Source organism: Channa argus, chromosome 9 (assembly GCF_033026475.1).
Source record: "Channa argus isolate prfri chromosome 9, Channa argus male v1.0, whole genome shotgun sequence".
NCBI classification, from domain to species: domain Eukaryota; kingdom Metazoa; phylum Chordata; class Actinopteri; order Anabantiformes; family Channidae; genus Channa; species Channa argus.
Genome location: NC_090205.1, coordinates 24451436 through 24464751, shown reverse-complemented (window position 1 = coordinate 24464751; position 13316 = coordinate 24451436). Strand labels below are relative to the sequence as shown.

The 13316-nt window shown below is 40.0% G+C and overlaps 2 protein-coding genes and 1 long non-coding RNA gene across 5 annotated transcripts in view; 2 read left to right on the top strand and 1 right to left on the bottom strand.

Moving 5' to 3' along the window:
- The first annotated feature begins 632 nt into the window (after window positions 1–632).
- On the top strand, window positions 633–5456 carry bcs1l (BC1 (ubiquinol-cytochrome c reductase) synthesis-like). Of its 2 annotated transcripts, XR_010915239.1 has the most exons (8): window positions 633–1302; window positions 1481–1620; window positions 1747–1941; window positions 2629–2692; window positions 2823–2995; window positions 4211–4328; window positions 4697–4840; window positions 5143–5280. XR_010915239.1 is itself a non-coding variant. In XM_067517021.1 (7 exons), exons 1-7 carry the CDS (start codon window positions 983–985, stop codon window positions 5393–5395), a joined length of 1263 nt encoding a protein of 420 aa, XP_067373122.1. In that variant the 5' UTR covers window positions 635–982; the 3' UTR covers window positions 5396–5456. The 2 variants fall into 2 exon arrangements, 1 of the variants encoding a protein (XP_067373122.1); XM_067517021.1 differs by lacking the exon at window positions 4697–4840 and having other exon boundaries at window positions 635–1302; window positions 5143–5456.
- A 385-nt stretch (window positions 5457–5841) lies between these two features.
- Window positions 5842–13316, top strand: part of cyp27a1.1 (cytochrome P450, family 27, subfamily A, polypeptide 1.1) — an 8238-nt gene continuing 763 nt past the window's right edge. The window contains exons 1-9 of one of the 2 annotated variants that reach the window (XM_067517018.1): window positions 6021–6347; window positions 6615–6796; window positions 8661–8860; window positions 9083–9280; window positions 9826–9989; window positions 10153–10319; window positions 10502–10583; window positions 10683–10883; window positions 12028–13316. The exon at window positions 12028–13316 is cut by the window's right edge and continues 763 nt beyond it. In XM_067517018.1, coding sequence (XP_067373119.1) covers window positions 6036–6347; window positions 6615–6796; window positions 8661–8860; window positions 9083–9280; window positions 9826–9989; window positions 10153–10319; window positions 10502–10583; window positions 10683–10883; window positions 12028–12159 — 1638 coding nt within the window. In that variant the 5' untranslated portion in view covers window positions 6021–6035 and the 3' untranslated portion in view covers window positions 12160–13316. Of the gene's footprint in view, window positions 6348–6614; window positions 6797–8660; window positions 8861–9082; window positions 9281–9825; window positions 9990–10152; window positions 10320–10501; window positions 10584–10682; window positions 10884–12027 lie in introns of those variants that run through there. The other variant, XM_067517019.1, reaches the window with a different exon arrangement.
- The window catches only part of LOC137133416 (uncharacterized), a 7653-nt gene continuing 4203 nt past the window's right edge, over window positions 9867–13316 (bottom strand). The window contains exons 2-3 of the long non-coding RNA XR_010915240.1: window positions 10134–10365; window positions 9867–10010 (exon numbers count right to left, since the gene is read on the bottom strand). This is a non-coding gene — a long non-coding RNA (uncharacterized lncRNA). The remainder of the gene's footprint in view (window positions 10011–10133; window positions 10366–13316) is intronic.

The following is a 13316-nucleotide window of genomic DNA, read 5'->3' as shown; positions in this document are numbered from 1 at the left end:
AAGATTCTAAATGTAACTACATAAAAATAACTCGTAATCATACGCACACATGTAGCACAGTTACATAACACAATAAAACACAAAACGCCGCTTTTCCATTCAGTAACCTGCTTTACTTACAACACAAAAAGAACCTCGACCTACTGCCCGGGTTTCCGCAGTGCTCTTTATCTGAAAAACAAAACATCAACGTACAATTAGCACTATGGCTAACACAGTTATTAACTAGTTGCATGTGAGTTAGACACCTTTTGTTAACCTATAATAGCGCTAAGTGATAGTATTGTTGATTTCACTTTGTATGATATAATACACTAGTATTAGTACGCTAACAACATTGTCGTTGACGCAAACGCTACGCGAGCTAACGCTAATGTTAGCGGCTCGAGTTTGTTTGGTCGCGAACTCTTCTCAGTTCCTCTTACCTGTGTCGTTTCCGTATACTACCCTCTACAATTTTAACTATTAACTATCTTACCTACTAGAAGTCGATTTTTATCCTATTTTTAAGAAAATACCGTTAAGACAAAATTTACAGTGAAACGGAACCTATGTTTGATGTGCAGGTGAACAGTCGGGATTAGATTTTTCAAACACAGGAAGTGTAGTAGAGGTCGCTGCTCACTCTTTTTCCGTTTGCTGTTCTATATCCAAACAATTGGCACATGGCGATTTTAGCTGGCTAAAATGATACATATAGACAAACTATGGTCGCTGTAATTTGCAACGCTCTTCACGACCACAGTCTGAGATGAGGACAGATAAAGACACTCGGCCGAATGTTAGTTTTTTTCTTTAACTAGGTCGTAGATTGCAAGTTTGCCATCTACGCATTTATTGTTCTGCAAAGATACTGACCTATATCCTTATATTCAACCAGAGTGGACTAGACAGAAGGCCGTCTTTAAGTATGTGCTCCTACAAAGTGTTATAATATCTGTATAGAATCTGAGTGGCAATTTGGAGTGCAACAGTCATCACCATGCCAGTGTCAGACTTTCTGGACGGCCTGAAGGACAACCCATACTTTGGGGCTGGGTTTGGACTGGTTGGTGTTGGGACAGCCTTGGCACTGGCCAGGAAAGGTGCCCAGGTGGGGATGGTCTTCTTCCGCAGGAATTACATGATCACTCTGGAAGTTCCCAGCAGGGACAAGAGCTACCACTGGCTGCTAAGCTGGATCACCAAGCATGCCAGGCACACTCAGCACCTGAGCGTGCAGACCTCCTACCTGGCGCATGAAAGTGGGCGAATTCACACACAGTTTGACTTTCATCCAAGTCCTGGGAATCACATCATCTGGTCAGAAAGGAATTTTTAAATGTACCTACCTATTTAACTGGTTTAACATGGTGCCAATACACTGAAACTAATTTTAAAACTAGACATCAGGTTTTAAAAAGATGGCATAAAAATACTGTGGAAATTTATTTCATGCAACAGTATAGCTTGTGACAATTTTATCCGTTGTGGTCTGCAGGTACGGGAGGAAGTGGATCAGGGTGGAGAGGACCAGAGAGAAGCAGATGGTGGATATGCAAACTGGAACACCGTGGGAGTCCGTCACTTTCACTGCTCTTGGCAGAGACAGACAAATCTTCTTTAATATCTTACAAGAAGGTACATGTGTACAGTATACACCTGATACATATTATTGTGAGATATTTTTGTCATACCTGACTTTGTTCATGCTCTTGAAAAGCCTCTTAGTGGTCATTTATTCCAGCTGTCCATCATGTTTTGTAGCAAGAGAATTGGCGCTGAAGCAGGAGGAGGGACGGACTGTAATGTACACAGCCATGGGTGCTGAGTGGAGGCCTTTTGGGTTTCCACGACGACGCAGACCACTCAGCTCTGTGGTCTTGGAAACTGGTGTGGCTGAAAGGATTGTAGACGACGTTAAGGACTTCATTGGAAACCCCAAATGGTACACAGACAGAGGTAAAATATATTGGGGCTTGTAATTCATGTTTTGGAATTTTTTAGAGGTGTGGTAGTTTCCATTCAAAGATTTGGGATAGATTTGAGAACAAAGAAACCCAAATGTTTTGGAAGTGTGGAATGTTGTAGAATCTCCCACATGCACCTGAATTTATTAGCAACTAAAGTTACTAAGAACTACTTAGTAATTTTAGTTATTAACTTAGCTTTAAAATAAATAGATGGGGGGGAAAACTTAGTAAATGATTTTGAAAAATGTACTGGCATGAGCTGAGTCTGGGGGCCTGGTGGCTCAGTGGTGGAGCATTGGGTTGGGATGCAGAAGGCCGTGAGTTTGAATCCCGCCCCTTAAGGTGTGGCCACCTTGGTGATAAAATGAGAGGGTTGCAGCAGGAAGGGCATCTGGTGTAAAAACACATGCCAAAGCAATGTGGGGAACCGCTGTGGTGACCCCTGAAGGGATAAGTTGAAAGCCATTGATCTTTGACTGACATGAGCTGAGTCTGCCCTAAATGTTTCGTTGCTCAACTATGGAATGGAAACTTCCAAAACCACAGGAATGATTCTATAATATGATGAATTTTGACTTAGACTTTTAATTTTAAAAGCAAAATGCCATTTAATTTAGTAATTCTGTGATGGTCTTCAGGATGACACTGAGGATGCTGTTATTGACTGTGTATGCAGGTATCCCCTACAGAAGAGGATATCTGCTGTATGGACCTCCAGGATGTGGAAAAAGTAGCTTCATGTGAGTGTGCTATTTTTTATATATTAGATGCTGTGCAATAAAAAATGGACCAAGTCAAGCACAGTTGTTCACTTAACATGTGTATGTGTAATATATGTGCTCACCTGCGGTTTCTGACACTGTATTTCAGCACAGCACTGGCAGGTGAGCTGGGCTACAGCATCTGTTTGATGAGCCTGAGTGACCGAACACTTTCAGATGACCGTCTGAACCACCTCCTGAGCGTAGCCCCGCAGCAAAGCATCATATTGTTGGAGGACATAGATGCAGCTTTTGTCAGCCGGGAGCTGCTTCCAACAGAGAGTAAGTAGCGAGGATTAAACAGTCATTGAAAATGTTTGCACTACACTGCACGACACTAATTGCAGCATGTGGTATGTAGTGTAGCTGTTGCAGTATTAATGGATTTTTTATTTTAAATAATCAGATTAGCATATAAATCAAATTTCATTTACCAAGCAATCAATTCCAAAAAATGTTTGAAGATTTGAAAATATAAATAAAAACAGAATACAATGATTTGCAAAAATCATCAATCCATATTTTATTCACAATAGGACTTAAACAACATATCATTTGTTGAAATTAAGAAATTATACCATTTCATGGAATGTATTAGCTCATTTTGAATTTGATGGGAGCAACACATCTCAAAAAAGGCAGAAGGGGGCAACAAAAGGCTTGAAAAGATATTGATCAGTAACATGACTATAAAAGGAGCATTTCAAAGAGGCAGAGCCTCTCGATTGTAAAAGTGGGCAGAGGTTCACCAATTTGCGACAAAATGCCAAATAATTGTGGTGCAATTTCAGAAAAAATGTTCCTCAACATCAAACTGCAAAGACTTTAAAGATCCCACAACTTACAGTATATAAAATAATCCAAATTCAGAGAATTGGGAAGAATCTCTGTACGCAAGGGACAAGGCCAAAGGTCAAAATACTGCATTAAAAACAGGCATGAAACATCCATCCAACAACCATCCAGACGTCGTCTCTTTCAGGGAAGTCCTTGCATATTTTAGCAAGACAATGCTAAATCACATACCGCATCCATCACAACAGCATGGCTTCACAGGAGAAGAGGCCCAGGACTGTTGATCAGCTAGAACCAAGCATCAGACAAGAATTCTTCTCTTAAACTACAGCAACTGGTCTCTTCACTTTCCAGATGTTTACAGACAGTTGTTAAAAGAAGACGGGGGATGCTACACAATGGTAAACATCGCCCTGTTCCAACTTTTTTGAGATGGTGCTGCCATTAAATTCAAAAAGAGTAAATATTTTCCAGGAAATGTTACAATTTCTCAGTTTCAACATCTGATATGTTGTCTATCTTCTATTGTGAATAAAATAAAGGTTGATGAGAAATGTTTATGTTTACGTTGTACACATCTTCCCAATTTTTGAGGAATTGGGGTTGTACTTAGCATATTACATGTCTAGGCTTACGAAGACTCTAGACTGAACTTAACTTTCTAATTTGAGCGATACTTTCAAAACGCTTTTTTCTTCACAGACCCCCTGGCTTACCAGGGAATGGGAAGACTGACCTTTAGTGGCCTGCTTAACTCTCTGGATGGAGTGGCTTCATCTGAAGCTAGAATAGTTTTTATGACCACCAACTTCATTGACAGGTACAGTTGACAGGGCTTGTGTGAAAAAAGTATTTAATCTTAAAATATAAAAATATTTGTGGGTTTTTATTTTATGGTGCTAATCTCACTAGGTAAAATCACAAAAATCACAGAGCTTCAGCTGTTGGACTCAACTATACAGTTAATAAATCTGTTACAAAGCTTCTCCTTCAGAAATAATGTAAACATTTTAAAAAAGCCAAACATATTCTGAAAAACATTTACCCAGACAATAAAATTAAACTAGACGTGAAATTTGTTCAGCCAAACAAAATGAAAACGAAAACATGAAGCTGCACTAATCATTGTTTCTTCATATCCACAATGTGTAATAAGAAAGCTAGTTACACACAGTTTTCTCTCTGCAGTTCCCCCCAGCTCTATTAATCATTTTGCTACTGTGGGACTTTGTTTTGGTCTTCTTCTACCATGACCCGGTTACTGGTGCAGATAGCAGATACCTGCACTAAAGTTAGAAACCAGCTCATGAGACTGCACTTAGCGACCAAAGGGTGAGATATTTCTGAAACACTGATGGATGTTAACAAAACTAACAGGAATATATAGATGAGCAAAGACTTTCCATAACTTTACAAAGAGTTTGTTTCATCATTGTTTTCGGCTTATTATGCACCACCTAGTGGTCAAGGTATGCAGCAAACTAGTAACTCAGGTACTCAGGTAAATTCCTCTTGTAAGTGAAAACCACAACCTAAGTTAAGTCTGCCTTTATGTGTTCTATATGTGTAACATTGTGTTTATGAGTTAATCTTCAATCTTCCAGTGATATTAATCTCCAGTTCTGTTTATGTAGGTTGGACGCAGCGCTCATCCGACCCGGCCGTGTGGACCTGAAGCAGTACATCGGCCACTGCACAAACTGGCAGCTCACCCAGATGTTTCGGCGGTTCTACCCAGACCAGCCCGCCACTGAAGGAGAGCGCTTTGCAGAGCGCACGCTAGCTGCCCACTCGGAGATCAGTGCTGCTCAGGTGCAAGGACACTTTCTGCTGCACAAACTGGACCCTGCAGGAGCTGTGGACAATGTTGGCCAAATGAAAGGATGAAGGGACTGGCAGGTGTTTGCAGACTGATTACTGAATAAAGACAAATATGAGAAACATTGAATACATGACTACATTTTTTATTTTTTTTAGCAATGATGCAAAACGCTTTCCAATACTAAGCCTAAAAATTACATAATCAGGCTACATAATTTGCTTTCTAATAATCAAATATGGTTTTGTCTTCTTCAAGTCTTTGAGCGAAGCTTTTTCACAGTCCAGAAACACCAATAGTCTTCAGTTTCTTTTTTACACACACCAATATTAGAAATCCTAAACTGCCTCAAGGGCCTTTGCAGTCTTCAAGGCCTAAAACAAATTCTTAACCCTTATGGCTGGATAAGAAAAACTGATGACTGGGTCACTCTTCAGACTGATGAGTAGTGGAATGTTTCAAAGTAACTGGAACCTGGAAGTTGAGTCACAGCAATTGGACAGTACTTGATTCAACTTCCTGAGTCCCACACATGAGTGATTTGTCTGAATTACACAGTTTTTACTTTTGTTACCCAACACACTAAATAAAGATTTACTACCATTTAATTTTACACTAAAGATGTACAGGTGTGGAGCCAAAAAAGGCCCAACTCGTCCTGGTTGATCCTTAAGAGCTGGGCTGGAAGGGTTAAACATTCTTTCAGACATGGCCCCTCCCTGCTCAGACCAACTCTTGGATGTAACAGGAGCCCTGTGCATTTGCCGTCTTGTCTTTATCATGGTTGCATTTCTATCCAGGAGTGTTATGCAAAGGAACAGCACCTGGCTTCCGTCAGGCCCTACATTCACCGCCCGAGTCTTCTCCAGGGGTGAGCGAAGTGCCTCTTCTGCCCCAAGGAGCCGCTCCACCTTTCAGGACAAGCCACGGACAGTGGACGACCTCCCACGTGTCAGCTTCTTGGAGCTGCTTTACAGATTGGTGGTTCAGGGTTTTTACAGCCGTATGCATGAGCTACAGGTATGACACGCTGTATACACGACTCTGCATTTTCTCTTGATGGTGTCTGCCACAGTCATGCATCATTAATCTGCATCCAAAAACATCTGCTCACTGGCTTTACAGATGCAGTGCATTGGAGAGTGGTTTTTAGTTTAAACAATTGTGTCTTTTAATCAAAGGGACAGATATTCAAACTTTCAGGAGTAACAGCTTTTCTGTTATACTTATTCTTCATACCTTTCTTACACACAGTTCCCTTGTAAGCCCCGCACTCATTCTGTCTAGATCTTTGAGAAGCAGCTCTACGGGTCCTTATACAGGGACGGACTGAAGTCAGTGGCAGTGAACACTCCAAAGCTTCTGGAAGAGCTCTTAAGGAATGATGAGAAGTTCCCTTGCCGAGGAGACATGTCCCTGTGGAAAGAGTATCGTGACATGAGAGGATTTGGCTATGGGCCATTTACAGTGTAAGACTACCAAATATGATATGACAGACACAGATTTACACGCAAGCACGGCAATGTGTCTAAACAAGACTTTATAAAACTAGTCATACTCTCTGTAAGTACTGTCATCGGTCATGTGAGTGAGATGAATTGACTGTAATCTGTTGGTATTAGAGATATTGTTCCAAAACTGGAAAGGTGACATTTGAATCCCCTGCAGTTTTGTTCTATTATGTTGCATTAAGGGGACGAATAGATTTGTTTCATTAACATCAATCTCATCTCTTAGCTGTTATCATGAAACAAATGCACAAAGCAGCATGTGAACATTGATGAGTAGATTATTTAAAGGAATAAGATAAGATCCAAAAACTTTTATTTGTCCCACAGTGGGGGAATTTCCAATAATGGTGAATAATGCTTGTTTTCTCTCTTGCCCTCTGGCTTCACCATTACTAATATGTTACAACCAAAATCAGTTGTATCTAGCTTATATTATGTGAAAGAAAGAAGAAAGTAGTCCAGTTGCCACAATTCAACTTCAACTTCATAGCCTCAGAAGTTAATGCTCAGACAAAAATGTTTATGAAAAATGGCACTTTGAATATTAAAATATGACATGTTAATTAGTAAACCAGTGTGCTGGTAGAGGGATCAGTGAGGTGGTGAGACCTTTGATGGATTTGAAGGACACCAATAGGTAGCAAATTTCCCAGCTTCTCTGCCCAAATCCATCAACTTGCCAAAATTGTTTTCAGATGTTATGGACTCAGAGGATAAGCATGAAAAGCCACATCTGCCACTTGGCCCAATTTTGCAAACAACTCTGGAGTTAAATAAACATAAGTAATCACAACTGCTATCGTGTTAGAGTTAGACGTCATAGAAGGGGCTGATTTAATGGCTTTTTAGTTTGCTGTTAAAGATTATGTGGGGGATTACACGGAGTTTTCAGGGTGCAGGATTTTCACAGTCATGAAAAACGCAGTTGTCCCGCTTTTTAAAACCATTGTTATGTGACAGACCTGGAGATATACATGAGATTTCTGATGTTTGCACCGGTCGCTCTGGTTGTGCCTTTACACTGCTGCTGTTGGAACTTGTTTCATTCTATTCACAAGTTGCCCTCTGCTACCATTCATTGCTAAGTAGAATTTTTAAACTTGCTATAGGTTTAATAAGCCTTTGGCTCCCTGTCACTGTCATATCCGACTGGACACTTCAACTGAAAAGAGTCTTTGTTACTGTAACAAACGACAAGTATGAATGTTGCCAGTTTAGTGCTATTTTGTGTTCGTTTAACATTTTTGTTTTCTTTTATTCAAAATACTTAAGACATTTTCAAGCTGAGACAGCTGCACAGAGCAATTCCAGCAAATGTTTGGAGTTGTTTCTGTGTTCATCTGATGAAATGTTCACAGTGGTTCAGCTCAGTTTTGGGTAAATACTTGTTTCTAAAAGACTAAACATTCCAATGTGTTCACCAGCTGCAGTCAAAAATGGCCCCATGAAAGCCATGAGATCACACAGCTAGAAAAAAATGAAGTGAAACGTGAAACTCACTATAGAGCTCAATAAAGTCAACGGGAACCAGGGAACAATTCTCTGCAATAAACTGTATGAGTCACCTATTTTAGATTGTTACACTGTTGACACTTTGTTGTTAAAATATTAATTGATTATGTCGATGCAAAGGATGGAGAATAAATTATGTTTGTAACATATATGAGGGAAATTGGAGATAAAAACACAGGAATTGGGCCATCGCTGTTATTTACCATGATCATAATTTCTGTTACGCTGTGGGATGTCTTTGTCCGTCATAATTTCTGGTCATTTTTCTTGACACAAACAAAACTTTGTGACTCTTTGTGTGTACTCCTAGGGAGGGTGAGGAGTGGTACAACATGAGGGCAGTGCTGAACAAGCGCATGCTGCATCCAAAGGACTGTGTCCAGTATGGCAGAGTAATCACTGATGTGGTTACAGACTTCACCAAGAGGATCTACTACCTGCGTCAATGCAGCCCTACAGGAGATTTAGTGACCAACGTGCCCAATGAGCTCTATCGATTGTCACTAGAGGGTACAGTATATGATAGTTAGAGCTACACTCAGGTGGTTCTGACAGCTCTCTGCATCTTCTCGTCCTTGCTTGTTTGCTCATTTGTATAGGTTGATTGATACATTTGTAATTTGTCAGCTTTTAATTCTTCTCGGTGCTATTTAAAGTGAGGCCTAATAGTTTTGCACATCAGGTCTTAATCACATCTTTCTTGTTGCCTATGTCTTGACCTCTGCCACTCAGGGATTGCCTCCATTCTGTTTGAGACGAGGCTCGGGTGTCTGGAAAAGGAAATCCCTGCAGGTACACAAGACTTCATCAAGGCCATAGCCCAGATGTTCTCCAACAGCATGGCTGTGGTGGTGACACCCAAGTGGAGCCGCAACATACTGCCCTACTGGAAACGTTACATCGCCGGCTGGGAGGGCATCTTTAGCTTTGGTGAGCTGTAAAACACTGATGAATGTTAAAGTTTAAGAGATCACGGACTGATGCTGCTCTTGCTACAACTTTGCCATATGTAGCAAAAACACTGATGATAAGTCAGAATGCTTTGTTAGGTGAACAGCTGTCATCGGCACACAGTAAAACCATGCATCATGAGTCTGGCCTACGCACTCACATCAACTGTAAGCTGATCCTGATTGTCCTCCTCCAGCATTTGCTAACAGCCCGTACGTCAGCCCAAATGTTGAAATAGCATTAGACAGCTCAATGCTGTAGATAAGTTGGAGCCAGGCAGGGGAATTGAGAACATAGTGAGCCAGAAAAACACAAACGTCCAAATGTTGGCCAAAACAATTAACTATCTGGGAAAAGTTTGCTGCTTCATATTTCTCAGTCAGTTATGAGAAGAGTATCAGCCTATACGTCTGTCAGCAAACAGCATACATCCCATGATGTCAAATAATCGTATAGAAAACCAGTTGAGATTGCTTTAGATTTTGATTTTGTAAGAGTTAATTGTTTTTCTACACTTATTCAAGCTAAAAAGTTGATCGACAAGAAGATGGAAATCATTCAGCAGCGTATCGACAACAATCAGGACGTGGCGGGAGAATACCTAACATACCTCCTCTCAAACACTCAGATGAGTGTCAAGGATGTCTATGGCAGTATCACCGAGCTTCTGTTGGCTGGAGTGGACACGGTAAATGTGACGCGAGCGAAGCTAAACAAAGAAAAAAATTATGTTTTTCCATCTTCTACTTCAATTCAAGTCTTTTTGTCATCACCTCATTCTTCATGAAGTCAAATAATGTGATGCATCTCTCTCTGCCAGTTTGCTTGTTACCTTTTCTTGGTTTTTCCAGACATCCAATACCCTCACTTGGACGTTTCACCTGCTGTCCAGGAACCCTCACACACAGGACAGACTTTATGAAGAAGTGTCCACATTTGTGCCAATGGACTGGACCCCCTCTGCTGAAGAGGTCACACAGATGCCATACTTGAGGGCTGTTCTTAAGGAAGCACTGAGGTGAGTTGATGAGTTATGATGGCTGGAGTTTAGCTTCCACTGAGACCTGTGATGTGAAAAGATGCATAAACCATGAGCATAAACTAGGACGTGATCTAACTTAAAATGTCCACTTAATTTGCTGCAGCGGAACGTTTTTACATTGTTTAAATGTAATGAAACAATCCATTCTTGTTTTGCAGGATGTACCCTGTGGTTCCTTTGAATGCGAGGATCATTTCACACAAGACTGTTACCATTGGTGGATATCAGTTTCCAAAGAAAGTGGGTCAGCTTTTATTAAGCACGTTTCTACTTGTATTATAAATTCAAGAAAAAAAACAAAACAATTTCAGTATTTGATCTCTACTTTTGTTTATCCAGACCTCTTTCGCATTTTATCACTATGCCATCAGTCACGATAAGGACACTTTCCCAGAACCATTCACCTTCAAGCCAGAGAGGTGGCTCCGTGATGGCAGAGAGAGGCCAAACCCTTTTGGCTCCATCCCGTTTGGCTTTGGAGTGAGAGGCTGTGTCGGCCGCCGGATTGCTGAGCTTGAGATGTATATGGTTTTGTTTCAGGTGAGTAGCAAGTAAGAGAAACCATTAGCAACATCCGCCGAACTCACAGGATGTGATGTAAGCCTTGGGACACAATAACCACATTACTGCTAAAGCCTTATTCCTTGGTAACAATAAATGTTCATAACAACAAGAACAAAATCAATAATAATAATATTCCTTAAAAACGAATCCCTAATTTGCTTCACTGAGACTGTATCAGTATGCGCTTTAAAACAGTTAGTGGTGATCTCATTACTTATAGTGATAAGTAATACAAATACCCACTTATATTAAAATATTTGTTATTTTTTTGTGGTTTAGTCATTTATTTCTTTGAATCCTGCTTAACATACACTCACGGGCCACTTTATTAGGTCCACCTGTACAATCTAATGCAATCTAATGTAGCAGCTCTGCCATGAATTTTTCTTTTACAGTGTTATAATTTCTCAGTTTTTAAGCTGAAACTGTCAGAAAGATGATAATTCTGCCTCTATATTTGAGGTCTACTGGGTGATGGAGCTGCACTGGAGTGCATCATATTAAGAGATGCTTCTAATATTTTTCGCCACCTCACTCATTTTAAATCGGGTGCTGCTGTGTGGTGCAGGGCAGGTCGTTTATATGTAACAACAGCTGCCCACAGCTGGAAATGAAGCTGATGACAGTGGTTTTGTGGGCAGTCTCACTCTGTAAACCTGAAGTTAACTGCAGAGTTGGTAATTTACTCTTGGAGGGTGGGTGATTAAGGGTGACTTAATTTAGATACACAGTCACTTTAATGAACTTAAAAACACACACACACAAACCCCCACTATACCCAGCATTATCATATGGTTTATATTTCTAATGAACATGCACCCAGCTCTGTTGTGAACTCCACTGAGGCCCTAAAATGGCATGAATGTGTGGAGGTAACACATGACATTGACATATGAGCCACTTGTGTATATTATGTCAACAGATTTGCAAATTCATTTTAATTTAATAAGGTAATGTGATCACCACCTGAAGTCAATCACTGGGGAAAAAAGGAAATGAAAAGTATCCATCAACAGCTGATTGTGTAACAATAAAGGAGGCCAATGTGCTGACATCACCTTGTTCAATCAGGTCTATCGAAACTAACTCCAGCAACTTGATATTTGTCTTTTTTCCACAGCTAATCAGGCTGTTTGAAATCAAACCAGACCCAACAGTGGGAGAGTTGAAAAGCATCAACCGCACTGTCCTGGTTCCTAACAAATTACTAAACCTACACTTTGTGGCCAGAGGACAACAAAACACAGTCTGATTTACACATCATGAATAAAAATGTTGCCTATGAAAGGATTGTTTATATATGTTTTAATCTATGTATTGAATGCATGACACATTATACCAGCAGTTTTTAAACATTTGATGTGGAAAATGGAATCAATGTTAATGCATTTACATATTTAGTTTCTTAAGACACAGAGTTACTTAATTGCTATTCAATATTTTGATGCAAACCAGACTTCTGGAGTACAATAATATTTTGTTATTTTTCATTATTTTGTTGTTTTATATTTGCCCTCTTCGTTTAAAGTCTACGGCAGAAGCAGCCTTTAACGTGTGCATGTGTGTTTGAATTTAACTACTGCCTCATTTGTGCTCCTTTTATAGCAAATTCAGTACGTCACATACAGTGCAATATCTAACTATATGATATCACTTGTAGCACAATGCAACGTATTTTGTATTTACTGTCAAAACGTACTGGTTGTTAAAGGACTAAAACAAATCATTAAAAATATCTTTTTAATAATCCTTTCGATTTTACATGTAACCATGTTATATATGTATTTTTTATTTTTTTCAGAAATGTCCAATTGCAAACTCTGCAACAACTCTAGTGACAAAATGTATGGTGAATGTTTTTTTGTGTTTTTCACTGGAAACTGAATCCTTTAATTGCTTCGACTGGCCCATCTTTTCTTGTCTGTTCGCAGAATTATTGTTCTCTTAGAGTCCGTGAAATTGTTGCCACATATTACCAACACTGCTCCCCACTACACCACTAATAAAGGTTCTCTAACTCGATATTTTGGCGAAGGAGGCGAAGCACAGGTGAACCCAATGACTGTAACAATAGCTCTGTCTCGTTCTTATTTTCTCTGCCAATGTACAGACCACATCCATAATAATTGTTCTCAGATACACTTCTGATCCAGCATAAGTCAGATGTGGTTAATTAAAAACCACCAAAACAACTTGGATTCGCTGAGGAAATATTGTAGCCATTATTAATAAATTAGATGTCAGCTGTGATAGTTGGTATGATTCAGGTTGGAAAACCACGAGGGCCAAACAGCACTGCACCCTTCCCCCGTTTTGTAGCTGGAAAACAACAGGGGTTATAATCACTGCAATTTGTTGAGCTGTTTCCAGGGCCCTGCTATTATGTGTGATGGCTCCCTGGCATGGTTT